Consider the following 16722-nt stretch of genomic DNA (forward strand, 5'->3'; position numbering starts at 1 on the left):
AAAAAAAATTTGAAAAAATGGCATCTTTTCATTAATTTTGTTAATTAATATTTTGATTTTTATATTTTATTGATACTTTTTTTCTTCTGAGAACAAGCGACGTTTAAATGAAGTTTTGTGGTAAAAAATCTGTAAAAAATTTGGCTTGCCACAAAAAGTAACTTAATAAAGAAAAATAAAAAATTGAAACAAATTTTGGCCCTAACAAACATTTTTCTAAAAATTTTTGCTCAAAAACATCACATCATCAGCTTTCTTGTTTTGAAAATACACTACAAATGCATAATATAATTTTAATCCATTTATTTTATTGACAAATATTTTTAAATAATTAATTTTGATTATGAGAAAGAGTAGAAAAAATCTGAAAAATGACATTTTTAAATAATATATAAATATTTAATAGCAAATGCTGACTTCTATGCGACTATTAGTTTTTGGGATACAGTGAAAAATACTTTTAGCAAGCCCTCCCCGCATTTTAATTCATACATACAGGGTGATTTTTAAAAACGGCAAACGCACTATAATTTTTATTTAAAAAATTAAATTACTTAACTTTGAATACATTCAAATAAAAATACAAATAAAATAAATTCAAATAAAATACATTTTATTCTTCGACACTGTCAAAACTTTCCGGTTTTTCTCCTGTGTAAGGCAGTTTTGACAATGTGTGCCATTTCTCAATACGAAACCTCTGATTATTTTTAACAGATTTAAAGCAATTTTAAGCCTTGTTGAGTCTAATTCAAAGAATAAAATGTTGTATTCAACTCGTTTTCGTATAAATTGGTTCATTTATTTTACTCGTTGATGATAAACCACCAGTTTTCACTCGTGGTTTAATTATCCACTCGTGAAATAAAACGTCCGATTTACACTTAAACTCGTTAAATAAACACATATTAATGTAGTATACTATGCTGATAGTATATTTGTGGTGCATTTTACTTAAAAAAATCAAAATTGTTGTTTAAAAAAATTAGTTGCATGATCGTGTTTATAAAAAATATTGAAATTAAAACTTATATTTTTTTCTATATAAGAAGTCCATTATTTGTTTGAAGGCCAAGTTTCTTTTTTGAACGGAGAGGGAGGTAAATTATGTCTTCTTGCACCGATAAGTTAAACGGTTTATTTAAGAAACTTCATTTCTTCGCACACTTTTAATTTTGTTAATATGTATCTTTTCATTTTTAATTGTTAATTACACCAGCATGTAAAAATTGTAGACTGAGGATGAGAACAGTAGTTCTCAAAACATGTTACGATAAATAAACCGTTTATATTACGAGTATTGATGTAAGAAGACATAATTTACCTATCTCTCTTTTCAAAAATTATCTTGTTGCAAAGTCAACTGTTTCTCTACAATGAATGATTTTAATTACTTAACAGACATGTTATGTGATTCCAGTTCAATAAAAACGCCAACATCGCATTTTACCAAGTAATTTTTTTAAATAGGTTGATGAAAATGTAAAATAGTTGTTGATTAATATTAAATCTGTAATTGAAACTATAATTAGTAATTACATTAGCTTTTAATTTTTTTAAGTGCGTGAATAATTTATAATAACTAACTTTGAAAGAAAATGCGTTTTTGCTATATTTGTTGATTTGGAATAGGTTTTATATCGAGAAAAATATTGTCAATATTTTCTTTTATTCTTCGACACTGTCAAAATTTACGGTTTTTCGCCTGTCTAAGAAAGTTTTAACAACTGTTTGGCATTTCTCAATACGAAATTATTTTTAATAGATTTAAAGCCATTTTAAGCCTTGCTGAGTCTAATTCAATAAATAAAATGTTGTATTTACCCCTTTTTCGTGTAAATTGGTTCATTTTTTTCACCTCGTGGATAATAAACCACCAGTGACAACGAGTGGCTTAATATTCCACTCGTGAAATAAAGTGTCTGATTTACAATCAAACTCGTTAAACAATAAGTCATTTTTGTGACAGTTGGCAATATCTCAATTCTGAAAGTGAAAAATAGATTTAAAATTTTTGTTTTATCAAAGTCTTGTCAAAAACAAGAGTTTGGATGACAAAGGAAGTAATCTTGCAGGAACGTCCCCAGAAATTTGTGACATTCGCAAAAATACGGTTCCAAATTTGCTCCTTGCCAACCTAAAAATTTTCGTAAAATGTTCCGTCAAATAATGACTATTATGACATCGCACTTGATGACCCTGAGAGCTTTAAGATGTCTATCAAAATGGGGCAAAGTACAAAAATAACTATTATTTTTTGCTTTATGACATAACAATAATGGCATTGCAATTGGCTTTCATTAACTTTTTTTCTAATTTGTTAATTTTGTCAAACAATAAATAAACAATGAATATTTATTCTTTAACACTGTAAAAACTTACAGTTTTTGGCTGTGTAAGAATATTTTGACAACTGTTTGGCATTTCTCAATACAAAACGTCAGATTATTTTTAACAAATTGAAAGCAATTTTAGGCTTTGTTGACTCTAATTCGAAGAATAAAATGTTGTATTCACCTCTTTTCTATGTAAATCGGTAATTAATTTTATTTCGTGGATGATAAACCTCTGGTTATTACTCGACGTTAAAATATCCTTAAATATCAATAAAGCGTCCGATTTACACTCAAACTCGTTGAATAATCTACTTTTACTTTTTAATAACAGAAAAATTTTATGGGCAAGAATTTTCCAATACTGAACACATGATGGCTGTGACGTTGTCGCAGACTTTAGTTCGGTTCAAATTGGTTGTGCAAATAATTCCGACATTTTTAACTTAATAAAATCGAGCTAATCAAGTCAATGAACATTTAACAAAAAATCAATTGGTACAATCAGGTACCTACCAAGCGCTTTTTTATCACGTTAAATTAAACTATTAGTGTCAACAATTTGTACAAACCGTCATGAAAATCCTTCTAAAAAATTCAAACACATGCGAGATTTTGACACTTTGTCGGCAAACTTTAATATTCTCTCTATATGCAAACCCACACATGATGCATTAGGTAAGACAGGCCATAAAAGTAAATGTTGAGATGAGGAATATTGCTTGAATCAAGCATTGTAAATATTTTACGACTTGAAAGAGCTATTGGCTGAGTTACGAATTAATGAAACTTTGCAAAATGTGCTAATTCCAAGTCGTGTATCTAACACAAAAAGGTGTTCGATAGAAATTGCGTGCGCTATTTGATCAGGCTTTTAATCGAATCTAGCCGGTCCGGATAGCAAACAGAACACTCGTATTTATTCCGGTAAATAGGGCAAAAAGTTTGACCTGTTAAATAGGTCAAAGCATCATCACACGGGAGCTTTGACCACTGAAGCTCGCACGGATTACGTGCTGAAAACAAACGTTTGAATCTCTCATGTTAATAACCGCCGACGTTTGATTAGCGCAAATCCGATCGCATAAATTTGCACAATACAATCGAATAAAACTCACAAATCAAGCGAATCTTTTAATCCGGAAAGCGACGCTGGCTGTGCCATTAAACTTAAATAAATTGGAGGCACTCTCAAGTCACTTCAATGCGCTTTCAACAGGTGCTTTGAGGCTTTGAAGCCGTCTCTGCGCCAATAGTTGTCTCAAACAAACCACTTTTTACTTTTTAAACAATCGGGGAGTGATGTATTTGTCCGTTAACGAACACCTGTTATACGGCGAAATTTTCTCTTCTGTTAAATTGAACACGGATATTAGGAAACTTCCCCAAGCCGCAATTTTTAAAGGCTTTTCTTGAAATTCGAAATGTAAATGTAAATATTTGTCACAATTTTTATTTTTAGTAAATTCCTAAGTTGACTTGTTGCATCCTAAATAATGTTTTAAACATCCTGAAGTTGTGTTTAACCATACCAATTGAAAATAGATTATTTTTTGTCATTTTTATATTAATAAATAGTTTAAAAATAGAAATGCATTAGATTTTTTTATTTACCTACTATATCTTTTTCAACTGTATTTCAGATAACGTAAATTCCTTTTCTGATTAGTTAACAGTATTTCAGAAAATCTTAATAGACTTTCAGGGCTGGTTTATAGAAGCGCCATTAATTTAATCTGCAATTAAATGCGTGATTAACTGATCACGTGACCAAATTGACGCAATTTGGTTGGTCGATTCGCGTTGTTAACTTTTAAAAACGAATTAAATTTTAACAAACTTTCCTATAAACCGGTCCTCAGTAAATTTGATTAAGCAAAGAATTTTTTGTAATTTAGAAGTTTATTACGATACTGAATTACATTTAATGGTTTTTAAAACAAATACAAATTTCTAATGTGAATTACAACTAACATTTTCTGAAATAAACTTTACCCTTTCTGAAATACAGTTGAAAAAGTTGTAGTTTTAATTAATTTTACTTGTAGAGATCTTTCGCTTCTCATTAGGCTTCCTTCTAGTCTTTCAATCTCATACCCTTTTAGTGTTACAATTACACAGTTTTTAAGTTTCTGAATATTTCAGCTTTTTAGTTTCTTATTGTTTCAATTTTCTATATTCTTATTCGTGCTCAATTAATTTTATTTATTTAATATTTATTAATTTCTTACTTTGCAGTTTTATAGTTTTTTAATTTCTCACTCTTTCAGTCAGTCCTAGTTCTACAATATCACTTTTTTAGGTTCTTTTGTATTTTGGATTTCAGGTTATAGGTTTTTTAAGTTTTTAGTTTCTAAATGTATTATTTTTTATTTAGAAAGTAATTGTTTCAATTTATTGGTGTTTTTCTTTTCCAATCTTATAGATAGTATCTCAGTTTTTCAGTGACTATTAATTCTTCAGAATTTTAGTCTCACTGTTATTTAGTTTTTTTGAATTTCATCTTTTTAGTTTCTCAGCATTAAAGTCATTTACTTAGAATGTCAGTTTTCGATTTTTTTTTATTTTTCTGTTGGAAATACTACCTACAATGAGATCGAAAATGTACTGAATTAAAGCAAGCCTTGAAAATATACTTGAAAATTGTTTTAAGAATTCTTGGGAAAATTTTTCCCAAAATTCTGCGCTAGGCCTCATTTGCCAATTAAATATTTTTTCACTTGTTAAAATAGCATTTTACAATGTAGGCTTTTTGTTAGGTGGTAAACACCACTTCAGAAAAATTTAAATTAAGCAAGAAATCAGTTTTTGAAAAATTCTGATCTGTCAATTTTTAACATTTTAACATTTAACATCATTTTATTTTCGATCTTATGTTAGTTGTACAATGTGTTCAAAAATGGCTGTTTATCAAGTCACTTATGAAATTTGAACGTAAATTCCTTTAAGTTGTGAACGCCGTCAATGTGGCAGATCCGTCAGTATACTGAAAATAAAAATGTTAATTGTATGAAAAAATATTGGTAATGCCGAGATGCAATGTATACAGGGTGTCCGTTTTTCGAGCTCTACCATAGGGATCCCAGTTATTATAAGAGATACGAGATCGGTTAAATTGTCCTAATTTAGGCAAATTTGCGTATTTGTATGCTGAACAATTTTTAGTTTTTGAATCATTGAGAAAATTAAAAAATTTGTAATTTTTGTATTTATTTTTTAAGCAAAAACTAAGGGCCGGTTTATAAAAAGCTTTGTTAAAATGTAATTCGTTGTTAACTGTTAACAACGCGAATGGACCAATCAAATTAGTTGAATTTGGTCACGTGACCAGTTAATCACGGATTTAATTGCAGATTATAATGACGCTTCTATAATCCGGTCCTACGAGAACTAGACATTTTTAAGTAAGACATTCTTTAGGCACTCTTTTACAAGAAATCTAAATCTGTAATCGCCTTTTCCAAGGCATTCTTGATCTCACAGTTACAACACACAACTTTGGTTTTTCTTATGGACGCCATATTTTAATACTAGTATTTTTAAACGTTTTTTAATTCTTTGATTACAACGATGTATCATATCATATGATATGAATAAATATTACAGGCTGATCAAAATTAAAAAAAAAATGTTTTTACAAAGAGTGCTTTGAAAACTTTTCACAGTTCTATTAAATATGCGAGCAGAATTTTTATAGCTTTGTCTTATTTTGTTTAGTTTAATTTTAGTTTAGTTTAGTTTAGTTTTTTAATAAGTAGCGAAAATGTGAACCTTCCAGATCCAAATTCAATTAAACTTCCAAAATCTAGATTGTTTAAAAACAAAATTTTTGTCGTTTTTTCCAAAGCACTCTTCGCAAATCATTTCAATTTGATCTGTATGTAAGATTCATTCATATCATGTGTTACATCGTTGAAAGCAGAAATAAAAACACTTTTCAAAAATACAAAAAACACATTATTTTTTATGAATCTAAAGAGTTAATTAAGCTGTAGTTTTGAATAAATAGGTATCACAAAATTTTAAATATTTTGCAAAATCAAAACAGAAAATGACTTTTTTCTGAAATGTGTTACTTAGTCTTTTTATAGCAAAACTTATAAAATTCAAATAATTTTATCAGATCAAAGTTAAAAATTGTAAAATTACATAGAAAATGTTTTATTTTCCCTGCATTTGTGTGATTTAATGGTAGAATCTAGAAAATGTGTCAAACGAAAACAGAAAATTGCAATTAAATCAAAAAATGCCGTATATTCGTTTATTGTATACTTTAGGACGTTTTGCACACGTAATAGTTATTTATGTAGAGTTAAAATTTAGAACGCTATACCAAAAAATTAAACTTTCGTATTTCATGCACCAAATTAATTAAGTCACTGACTTTCGTTTAGATAAACAACACGAGTAGAAACGAACATCAAAATTATGAAATTGATCAAAATATAATCTCAAATATTACTAGTAAACGTAATTTGTTTAAATTTTTTGCGTTTGCAACTTTCTTTCAGTAGGCATTTTATAAATTTTTATTTATATAAATTCCTTTGAATTAATTGTTGCTAATTTTATACAATCAGTCAATTTAGAGCTAAAATAATCGTTAATGATCTTTCAAAGGTGCTTTGAGGCTTTGAAGCTGTGTCTGCGCCAACAGTTGTCTAAAATAATCAACTTTTTTATCTTTTAAACAATCAGGGAGTGATGTATTTGTCCGTTAACGAACACCTGTTCTCCGGTGAAATTTCCTATTCTGATAAATCGCAAACACACGTGTTTACAGCATTTCTGTAAAACACAGATTGGAACTGCCAGGAAATACCGAATGTTAAATTTCCAATTTAAAAAGCGATTTGGATGAGCTCAAACTGGTTATTAATCATTACGAGATGTTTTAAAAAATTGCAGCACCCACGGAAACTTTTTTAAATATAATTAATAATCGATAATTCAATTTCTGTTATAAAATGAAAAATCGTTCAGTCTTTGTCAATTTCTGGCGTATTTACTTAATTGAGTATTTTACGAGATGTAATCAATTTCAGCTAATTAGAAAATTACACAATATATTTAGCCCAGTGTTAATTAATCATAAGCTTAAGGTATGACACGCTTTTATTGTAGTGGCGTCAAAATCATAATTACGTTAGTCATCTCTGTTTAAACTGTGATTCGACTTTTGCCAAATTTTTCAGTTTTTGCTGAGTCTATTTATTTTACACATATATATTTGTTTTGTTTCATTTGAATAATCACGTGTTTTCCATTGAACTCATGAATAATGAAGGAATTTTAAAGTCAATATTGGTTTTTAAATCAAATACAATTTATTGTTATCCAGAGAAGCACAATCAAACCTTGCGGAAGGTTAGTTTTATTTTAACACCTGTTAAGTGGAAAGTCCAGTGTTGAGTGTCTCTCAAGAACAATTTGCAAAATTTATTAACTGATAAAAGGGCAATAGTTGCAAACAACTTATCAGTACCCAGCATTTTCAACATTCTAATTTTATTTTTATCAATTTAAAATGCTGAAATTTAGTTCAATCTCTATTATCTTAGCACCGAACAATATTTAAGCATTGTTTTTTTTTCAGGAGGTACTTATTAGAAAATTAGAATTAGAAATAATTAGAAAAGGTAATAAAAAAATATGTTTTTTTAATCAGCATCTAAATGTTTATTAAATTATAGAAAAAAAATTGGTAGCAAACGCTGATTTATATGTGATTTTATTATTAATTTTCGAGATACAGCAATAATAGTATACAGGGTGTTTCACATAATTTTACAAGGCCTGCGCCTAATGTACGCAACAAAATATACAAAAGTCACTAGATACAAAAAGTACATACTTAATTATTCATTTTTTTTTTGGAAACTCACGAGTAGTAGTTGTCAGATTAATGACTGTTTCATTAATAGTAATAAATTTCTATTTTCTACAAACAATTATCATGTGTTCCAGCAAGAGAAGACATGAATATGATTCCAATCTCTTTATTTTAATCACTAACTAACTAAAAACCTTACAATTTTTTGAAGGAATGAACAAACTAGAGAAGACTATTAAATTTTTATCAAAATTTGTAATTGAGATCGTATTGGTATATGTATTGTTGATAGCATTTTACTAGCGCAGGCCTCGTAAAATTATGTGAAATATCCTGTATTACGTATTCTGTTATTAGTAGATTCAGCCTGTATTTATAAGATTATCTGAGATGTAGATAGATTTTTTTTTATTTTCAAAACTCCACATCTGGTAAAAAATCAGTGTTTTATTTTCTTAATTTCTCAATTTTGAATTCATTATTTATAAATATTTTGTTCATATAATTCCTTCAAAAAATAAGTGTTCTAATAATCGAAGAAAATTTAAGTGAATCAGAAAAAATTTGGTGTTTCAAATTTAGGGTGCGGTTTAATGATGAAAACACTGTTTCAGGGATTTAATTATCTAATTGTTTGAGTAATTAATCAAACGTATAATTGACATTGACCGTTTACTTGTATCAAATTGTTATGTATATCAAATAAAATTGATGAAAAATGTTCTTTTTTAATCAAATTTTCTTTTTTTTAATACGTGTTAGTTTTAATAACTAACATGTTCTATGTCAGTTTTTTTCCAAAGAATAAATCATTGCACAAGAAACCATTTTAAAAATTCGTGGAATTTTTGAGCAAATCGGAAGATTTATTTGTAACGTTTCTAAATTTTTCTTTAATTTTTAAAAACGAAATTTTGTAAAAAGTATAAGGCTGTCTTTTCAAACAACAGTCATATCCATCAAAAAAATTCTTACTCTGCCATTCAGTCATCATTTCTTTTGCTTATAATTACTTATGTTATTTATTTGTTTTTTTTTATTTTTCTAATTTATTACTTCTTAATGTGTGCCTAATACTTGCGTAAATAGATATAAATGTATTTGATACAATTTTGAAAATCTTGTATAAGAAATCGCGGTGTACAAATTTTGACGAAATTAGAAGAAATCAAGATAAAATTATAAGCATCTCAAGGAAAATCATTAAGAAAATCTGTTGTGCTATTTTACTCGACGAAAACCAAGGAGGCAATAGTTGTACAAAATTGAAGAAAATATAAATAGAAATTAAAAAAAATCATTTTCGCACAATTTTGCGAATATAGGGGAAATTACAAAGAAATCTTGGAAAAAATAAAAATCTTGAGCATTTATTTGTAACTATTAATACCTAATACCAATTTAATATCAATATCAATCTAAATTGTTAAAAATTTTTCTTTATTAAATGAAATTTCTCGGTTTTTTTAACTCTAGGCTGGACACCATGTACATTCTGTTACTTTACTTTAAAAATTGATAACAGAATGTTTGATCAAATTTTCCCTAACCTTGATAAAAATTAAAGAGTTTTTGTTTCAATCAGCAGTCATTTCCACCAGAAAAATCTTACACTATAACCATTATTTTCTTTTCTTATTAAGTACTTACAAGAACAAATTGTTTTTTAAGCCATGCCTGACAAAAATATTCATACAATTTCATAAAATTCTTAATTTTGAAAATCCTCTATAAGAAGTCGGTGTACAAAATTTGTGGAAATTAGAGGAAATCTGATGAAATACGAGAAAATCATTTTAAAAAGTTAGGAAAAATTTCGAGACTATCACGAGAAATCATGAAGATATCTTAGAAAAAATTAAACATTGAACCTTTATTTGTACCTGTTACTATATGCCTTTGAATTTAAATTTCTTACCCTTTTTCTTTTTTAAATAAGTTCTAAGCTGGACACCATTTAAATATAAAATTATGTTAATTTGCTTTAAAAATTGATAATGTCTTGTTCGTTCTGTCCGTTCTTTGAAAATTTTGCTAGAAACTAAAGAGCTTTCTTTACAAACAGCAGTCATTAGCACCAAAAAAATCCTTACCTTACACTTTAGTCATCATTTCGTTTTCTTATTAAGTACCTACAAGAAAAAATTGTTTTTTAAACCATGCCTGACAAAAAAAATGATGGCCAATTAATAAGGGTTTTCTTTCTTAATTTGTTTTTTTTTTAGTTATAAAATATGTACCTATTTAATAATAATTGTGTCAAAAAGTGTACTTCTACTTCTTGTTGGATTTTCTCGGCGTGGAAATTAAATAAAATAACAAGGGTTTAAAATCCCGACACACCACACGTTTATTTGAAACACAACGCGTTTCAACCACAAAGTGGTTATCCTCAGGTCACCCTCAACGCGTTGTGTTTCAAATAAACGTTTGGTGTGTCGACCTTTTGAACTTTGTTTTATTTAATGAAAAATTGTAAGTCACACGATATTAAAAAGCCTGCAGAAAAAATCGGGAAATGGGGAAGTTAGAGACAATTTTAGGAAGAAATCAAACATCTCGAGGAAAATCAAAGCCAAAAAAGAAATCTGATGTATAAAATGTACCACGTGGTCTATTAATGTCGAAAATAAGTATTCAAATTTAAATAAACACTGAACGTCTGTCGTTCTGCCAATTTAATTTCTTTTTTTTAATCAAATTTCCCTCTTTTTAACCAAATCTCGGCTTGATACTTTGTAATTCAACTTTTGTTATTTTGTTTTAAAAATTAATAAAATTTTGTGCTAGTTTCCTCTAAGTTTTATGTATTTATGTTTGATCTTCACAGACGAGATCACAAATCAATCATTTTTGCACTACATTTTACCCAATTAACAACTTAACGCAAAGGAAATTTTTATGGATTTGGCCTCGTAATCGCATTATGACCTAACCCAATTTATGCTATAAATTTTACTTTAATGAAATACGAGTAAAAATATTCTGTTCACTAGTGTTATCGACTTTTAAATCGCTTCGAATATGTGTAAACATTCGGCTTTATAGTAAAATAGAGAAAGAGCCGAGTAAATTATGTTTTAATTTTTTGGATGATGCCTCAAGTAGCAATGTTGTGCAATGTTTGTCAACAAACACCAATAATATTATTAGTGCTTGTTCTTTCATCTGAATCGAATTATTTTAATTTTGCATGAGCCAATATTGGCATATTGTGGTTACTCTTGAAATTAGAACCAAATAGACCAAATCATCAGTTTATTACATGGTTACAATAGGAAATTTTCTGCCGGCTAATCTCGTCCTAATGAGCGAAATATTAGCAAAGAAAATACTGAACCGAACTCGAAATTTCAAACAAAATTAATTCATCTATTAGTACAGCCATCATCACACGTTTCGTTTGTCTAGGTCACATGACCATTAATCTTCTACATATATAATTGTGGAACATTGGAAACATTTCACAAATGTACCATTTTATCATGGCATTAACGTCAAATGTGCCATCGTTTCGCCAAAACTGAGTGTAAAATAAAGTGGCTTGTTTGTTCTTGGTGCGTTTATGAAACATCAAATGTGAGTAGGACTCGATTTTATATTTTTTTAAAAGGGCTTTTTTATTGATTCAACCAAATAAAAATAAAACGACCGTCACAATAGCTGATTATCTCGTTAAATTTAACTTCAATTAGTGGTAAATTTAGATTTATGTTACGCGAAAGTGGAACAAAATCATTCTCTCGTCGTGTTGACACTTGGTTCAATTGGCGTTTTATTGCGTAAGTTTTCGGAATGATGAATGGGAATAGGTAAATAACATGTAGTAGATGGAAATATATTTCATTTCCAGCAGAGATAATAAAATGTGAATAAATACGAGCTAAATTTAGATCTGAACGTGCAAGTCTCGACATATCAGCATAATTACTAGAAAAATAAATAAAGAGTTGCTAAATCACTTATTAGGAAACAAACCGCAATTAAAATATCTCAACGGGATAAAAATAACCTTTCAACTCGTCGCTTTGATTAAATTTTCCATTTTGGAATTGTTTTCTTGCTCACTAAAAAATCACTAGAGACCGGATGTTAAGCAACTTCCCTAATTCGCGCAATTTTAAGGGCTTTTCTTGAAACTCGAAATAAATCTGCTTTGTTAAAAATGTAGATATTTGACACAATTTTTATTTTTTCGAAACTGTTAAACTGTTTTAAACATCCAAAAGTTGTGTTTAATTTTTTTTAATTATAAATAGGGTAAACTTGGTATAGGTGCCCCCTTGGGATCAGGGGCACCTCCTGAAATTCTCGCCGTTTCTTGTCAAATTTTAGGTGTTACGTTTGATAAAAATATAAACTGGAAAAACTCATACTAATTACCTACCTATGTATTATAAAATTATGATTTTGCGTCGTCTGCATTTTTTTATGTTATCACAGTTAGGTATTATTTATTATTTTAAAATTAATAGACAACAAACTTACATTTTTCACAAGCGTCATAAATATGGATGCATTTTTATTTTTGGGGAAGTCAAAACGGCAAAGCGCCATCAGTTATGCAACATCGAATGTTTATGATTTTGTGAGAACACTTTTTTCAGTAAAAATAAAGGTAATTATTTTTACTAAACTGGACATTCGAAAAACAAAAAGCACATAGGAAATTGCTTTTGATTTATTTTTATCAGAATTAAATAACAAACGAGAAAGAAATTGTAGCTTTTTTCGTTACTTATACTTTTTTGTTTCTCGTTTATATTTATGTTTTTATTTTGATTGGTTAAAGTATGTTTAGTGTATACAGACTGAACCAAAAATAAGGCACAAAATTCATATCATCGTTAATGATCGCTTTTCAAAAAAACTCGAACAGGTACATTTTATTTTTTTTTGAATTGCACATTTTGACATTTGTAATCACATGCGTTTTTGAGTTGAAACGTCATTTTTCTTTTTAATGACAACCGAAAATTTTGTTTAAAGTTTAAAATACTATCTTTTTGATAATAAGAAAAATTAAAAAAAATAATAAAATAAAATAATATTGACAATTAAACACAAAAGGCTTCACAAAAGGCTGTTTTTCGTTTTAATAATTTGAAAAAAAATAATTGTCTGAGTGTCCTAACTTAAATTTGGAAAAACCCGAAAGGCATTGTTAAAAATCATGGCCTTTGCGTATCTGAAAGGATTTGTGTAGTTCACTAGTTCATTTTCAAAATTTTTCAGGTTTTAGTGGCTTCACTATCTTATAATTTCAGTTTTACAATTTCTTAATGTTTTTACTTTACAGTTCTACAGTTTTAAATTTCTCATTCTTTCAGTCACTCTTAGTGTTACAGAATTTCAATCTAGCTGTTTTTCAATTTTTTTGTAGTTCAGTTTCTCAGTTTCTAGGTGTCTTAGCTTTTCAGCCTCTGATAGAATTTTTGAATTTTTTTGAATTTGAATTTTTATTTAGAAAATAAGTGTTTTCTTTTTAAGTGTTTCTCTTGTCCAGTTCTATTGTTTTTTTCAGTTTCTTCATTTTTCAGTCACTTAATTTTTCAGAATTTCAATCTTATTTTTTAAAAGTCTTTTGTTTTAGTTTTTTAGTTTGTCAGCATTAAATTTACTTACTTAGGACAAGTTTACAGTAGGCGAAATTAAAATTTTTAATTTTTCTACTTTACAGTTGGAAATGCAGTGTGTTTTTAAATGATTCTCATCTAGTCGTCTGTGAATTTCTCATGTAAAATCAGAAATGCCGCTTTATAGAATTAATGACAGGCATTTAGACACCGAATATTATCATTCTTCATTTATTAGGTCTCCAATTCAGAAATAAGCTTCGACAATAATAAAAATGTTTTCCTGCACAGTGTAACGATTTGCACAACTTACAATTTTGCTCTTGCAAAAACACAACATTATTTTAGTCAAGTCACTTTAAAAAATGACTTTTTTTCTTACTTTAGTTTATATATTTTAGTATATAGCGCAAAATAAAATTAGACACAGTGTGATCGTCACTTGTTGAAGCAACTGAACCAAGGAATAAAATGTAATCAATTTTATCAAAAGCTTATTCAAGCCATAATTGTGAAAAAATTAGTTAGTGACGAACTGACAAATTGGACATAAAAATATATCTACTGAAATTAAAAATGTTAATTGAAAAACATATTGGTATCGCAGAGGTACCTGATTTTATTGCTATGTATTCTTCCATACTGTGAGTTCATTTTTTAGGTTGAGATGAATTCTTAGAACAAGAATTACAGCAGCAATTTTAAGACAATATTTAGTATCAGCAATTGATTAACTTCTTTATAACTTTTTTGTGGAATAGAGAGTTTTAAGTTTTTTACAAAACGTATTTCGTTTATTTTTTTGTATAGAATTAATTACATATAAATTATGTCCTACATTACCGGATTTTTAGTACCTAATTTCTGTTGTTTTTTATAAAAAATTCTAATACATAAATTTAACTTCCAAAAAATCCGGTCTCTAATGCACATTTATGACGTCAAGAACTCATTTAACCCTCTTACTCTTTATTAGCCCCTTACCTCTTTATGAATATCGAGCGCTAAATAAAGTTCTTATGTCAATGAGGTGCGATTTCATGGCGCTTTTAGCCCATAAACAAGATTAAGTTTACGAAAACCTGCTATAAACGATGTGTTATTTTAAAGGCAACTACATACGTGCAAAAACTGTCTACTGTGCGATTTGCATAACTCGATTTTTGGGTGTTTTTCGTTGAATAAATAAAACCTTGCCTTCTTCTAAACTCATCAAATGCATAGTTTTAGTCTGGTGGAGAAAAGCCGGTATTTGTTCAGCGCTTTGCTGATTTCAATTTTACAATCTCGATGATGAGATTTCAGGTGTGTGTGTGCGTTGGACAAACAATTTTAATAATGCAAACGAAAAATTTGTTTTATTTATTTTTGTGTAAAACACTTCAAAGGGCTTAAACGAGTAAATTATTTGTTTTGTGGCCAGAAAATTGGATTCAGGTTTTTACGCCAAGTTATTGGAAATCTTGGACGAGTATTATTGCATTCTTTCCAACGTATTCTCAATACTATGCTGTGGAGAGAGAATTAAAAGTGCATCAAAGAGTTATAACGCTCTTGAATCAATCATTATTTACTTTGAAGTTGCAGAGCGGAATACGCAAGTGGGGTAAACACAAGAAATGAATACAAATTAAACAATAGCCGCAATAAATCAATAAATAATAATCAAGTGTCTTGTTGGTGTAAAGGTATTGAGGACACTTCTGAATTGAATTTCAATGACACGTAAAGAAATGTATGAATAATGCAGTTTGGTATATTTCTCATTTGAGAAAAAAAACTTTTAAATTTTGTTTTATAATAGTAATTTTAGTTCAGCATCTTGTAATCACGTAATTAACATAATTATAACAACACAATTACAAAAATTTAGGACCGGTTTATAGAAGCGTCATTAATTTAATTCGCAATTAAATGCGTGATTAACTGATTATATAACCAAATTGAACAAATATGATTGGTCTATTCGCGTTGTTAACTTTCAACAACGAATTAAATTTTAACAAAACTTTATATAAACCGGCCCTTAAAACAACAAAAAATTAAAAGAACAGCATTTTCGAATTTATTAAAAAAATTATTTGCATTTTTTTTAGATAAATAAGTAAAAATAAAATATAACTCAAAGCAGATTGTTCCTCATTTTTATTCATGACAGTTTTATGGGGTTTAATTAACAATTTTAATTATTTAAATTAAACACAAAAATTCATCAATTGGAAATTACAAAACTACATAATATCTCTCATAACAGTTAAAACAAATACTTTTATAAGAATACAGGGTGTTTCACACAACTTTACGAGGCCTGGGTCTGATGTACGCACCCAAATATCCAAAAGTTCCAGAACACTAGATACAAAAAGTACACATTTTATTATTTAATTTTTGAAAATCGAAACAGGGAGTATCAGAACTCACTCCCCACCGGAAAGGTGCTAGTGGTAAAAGCAATAGAGATGGCAAAAATGCAAAGAAAGTAGGTCTTATATTCTTCGTTTGCGAGATACAGAGGTCTTCAAGTGACTAATCATTAAAACTAGAGTTCCTATTCGGAAATAAAATTACCGTTGGGGGCGCCACTGAGCTAGGTCGAAAACAGTAACCATAAATGGCGGGAAAATGTTTATTCGGATATTTTGAGCGTTGTACGAATTTTGGGGCTTCACAATTATTGCATTGCCTATGCGGAATGATTATTGTATCTTTGATGCAAGAAACTTATGTTGACAAATGAGAGATGACGAGGAAAACACGAATAACGATGACTGTTTGGTTCACTTTCTTTATTGGAAAATTATTACAAAGACATTGAAAAGCCTACCTTTTGGCATAATTTACGTTTAAATGTGTCAGCAGTTGTTAATCTTTATTGTAGTTTTGTAGATTTACCGCAGCATTTCATGATTTTTTCAGTGGAAAATTCTAACCTAAAATTCACACACTTCACTAATTTATTGGTTTCTTGAGCCAAACTTTG

At 28.5% G+C, this 16722-nt stretch overlaps 1 protein-coding gene across 5 annotated transcripts in view; it reads left to right on the plus strand.

Moving 5' to 3' along the window:
• Dh44 (Diuretic hormone 44) overlaps positions 1-16722 on the plus strand; it is a 123910-nt gene that overhangs the window by 99122 nt on the left and 8066 nt on the right. The window contains exon 1 of one of the 5 annotated variants that reach the window (XM_008201878.3): positions 11590-11745. The exons of 3 other annotated variants lie outside the window; for them this stretch is intronic. In XM_008201878.3, coding sequence (XP_008200100.1) covers positions 11668-11745 — 78 coding nt within the window. In that variant the 5' untranslated portion in view covers positions 11590-11667. Of the gene's footprint in view, positions 1-11589; positions 11746-16722 lie in introns of those variants that run through there. One more of the 5 variants, NM_001170625.1, reaches the window with a different exon arrangement.

Source organism: Tribolium castaneum, chromosome 5 (assembly GCF_031307605.1).
Source record: "Tribolium castaneum strain GA2 chromosome 5, icTriCast1.1, whole genome shotgun sequence".
Lineage (NCBI taxonomy): Eukaryota > Metazoa > Arthropoda > Insecta > Coleoptera > Tenebrionidae > Tribolium > Tribolium castaneum.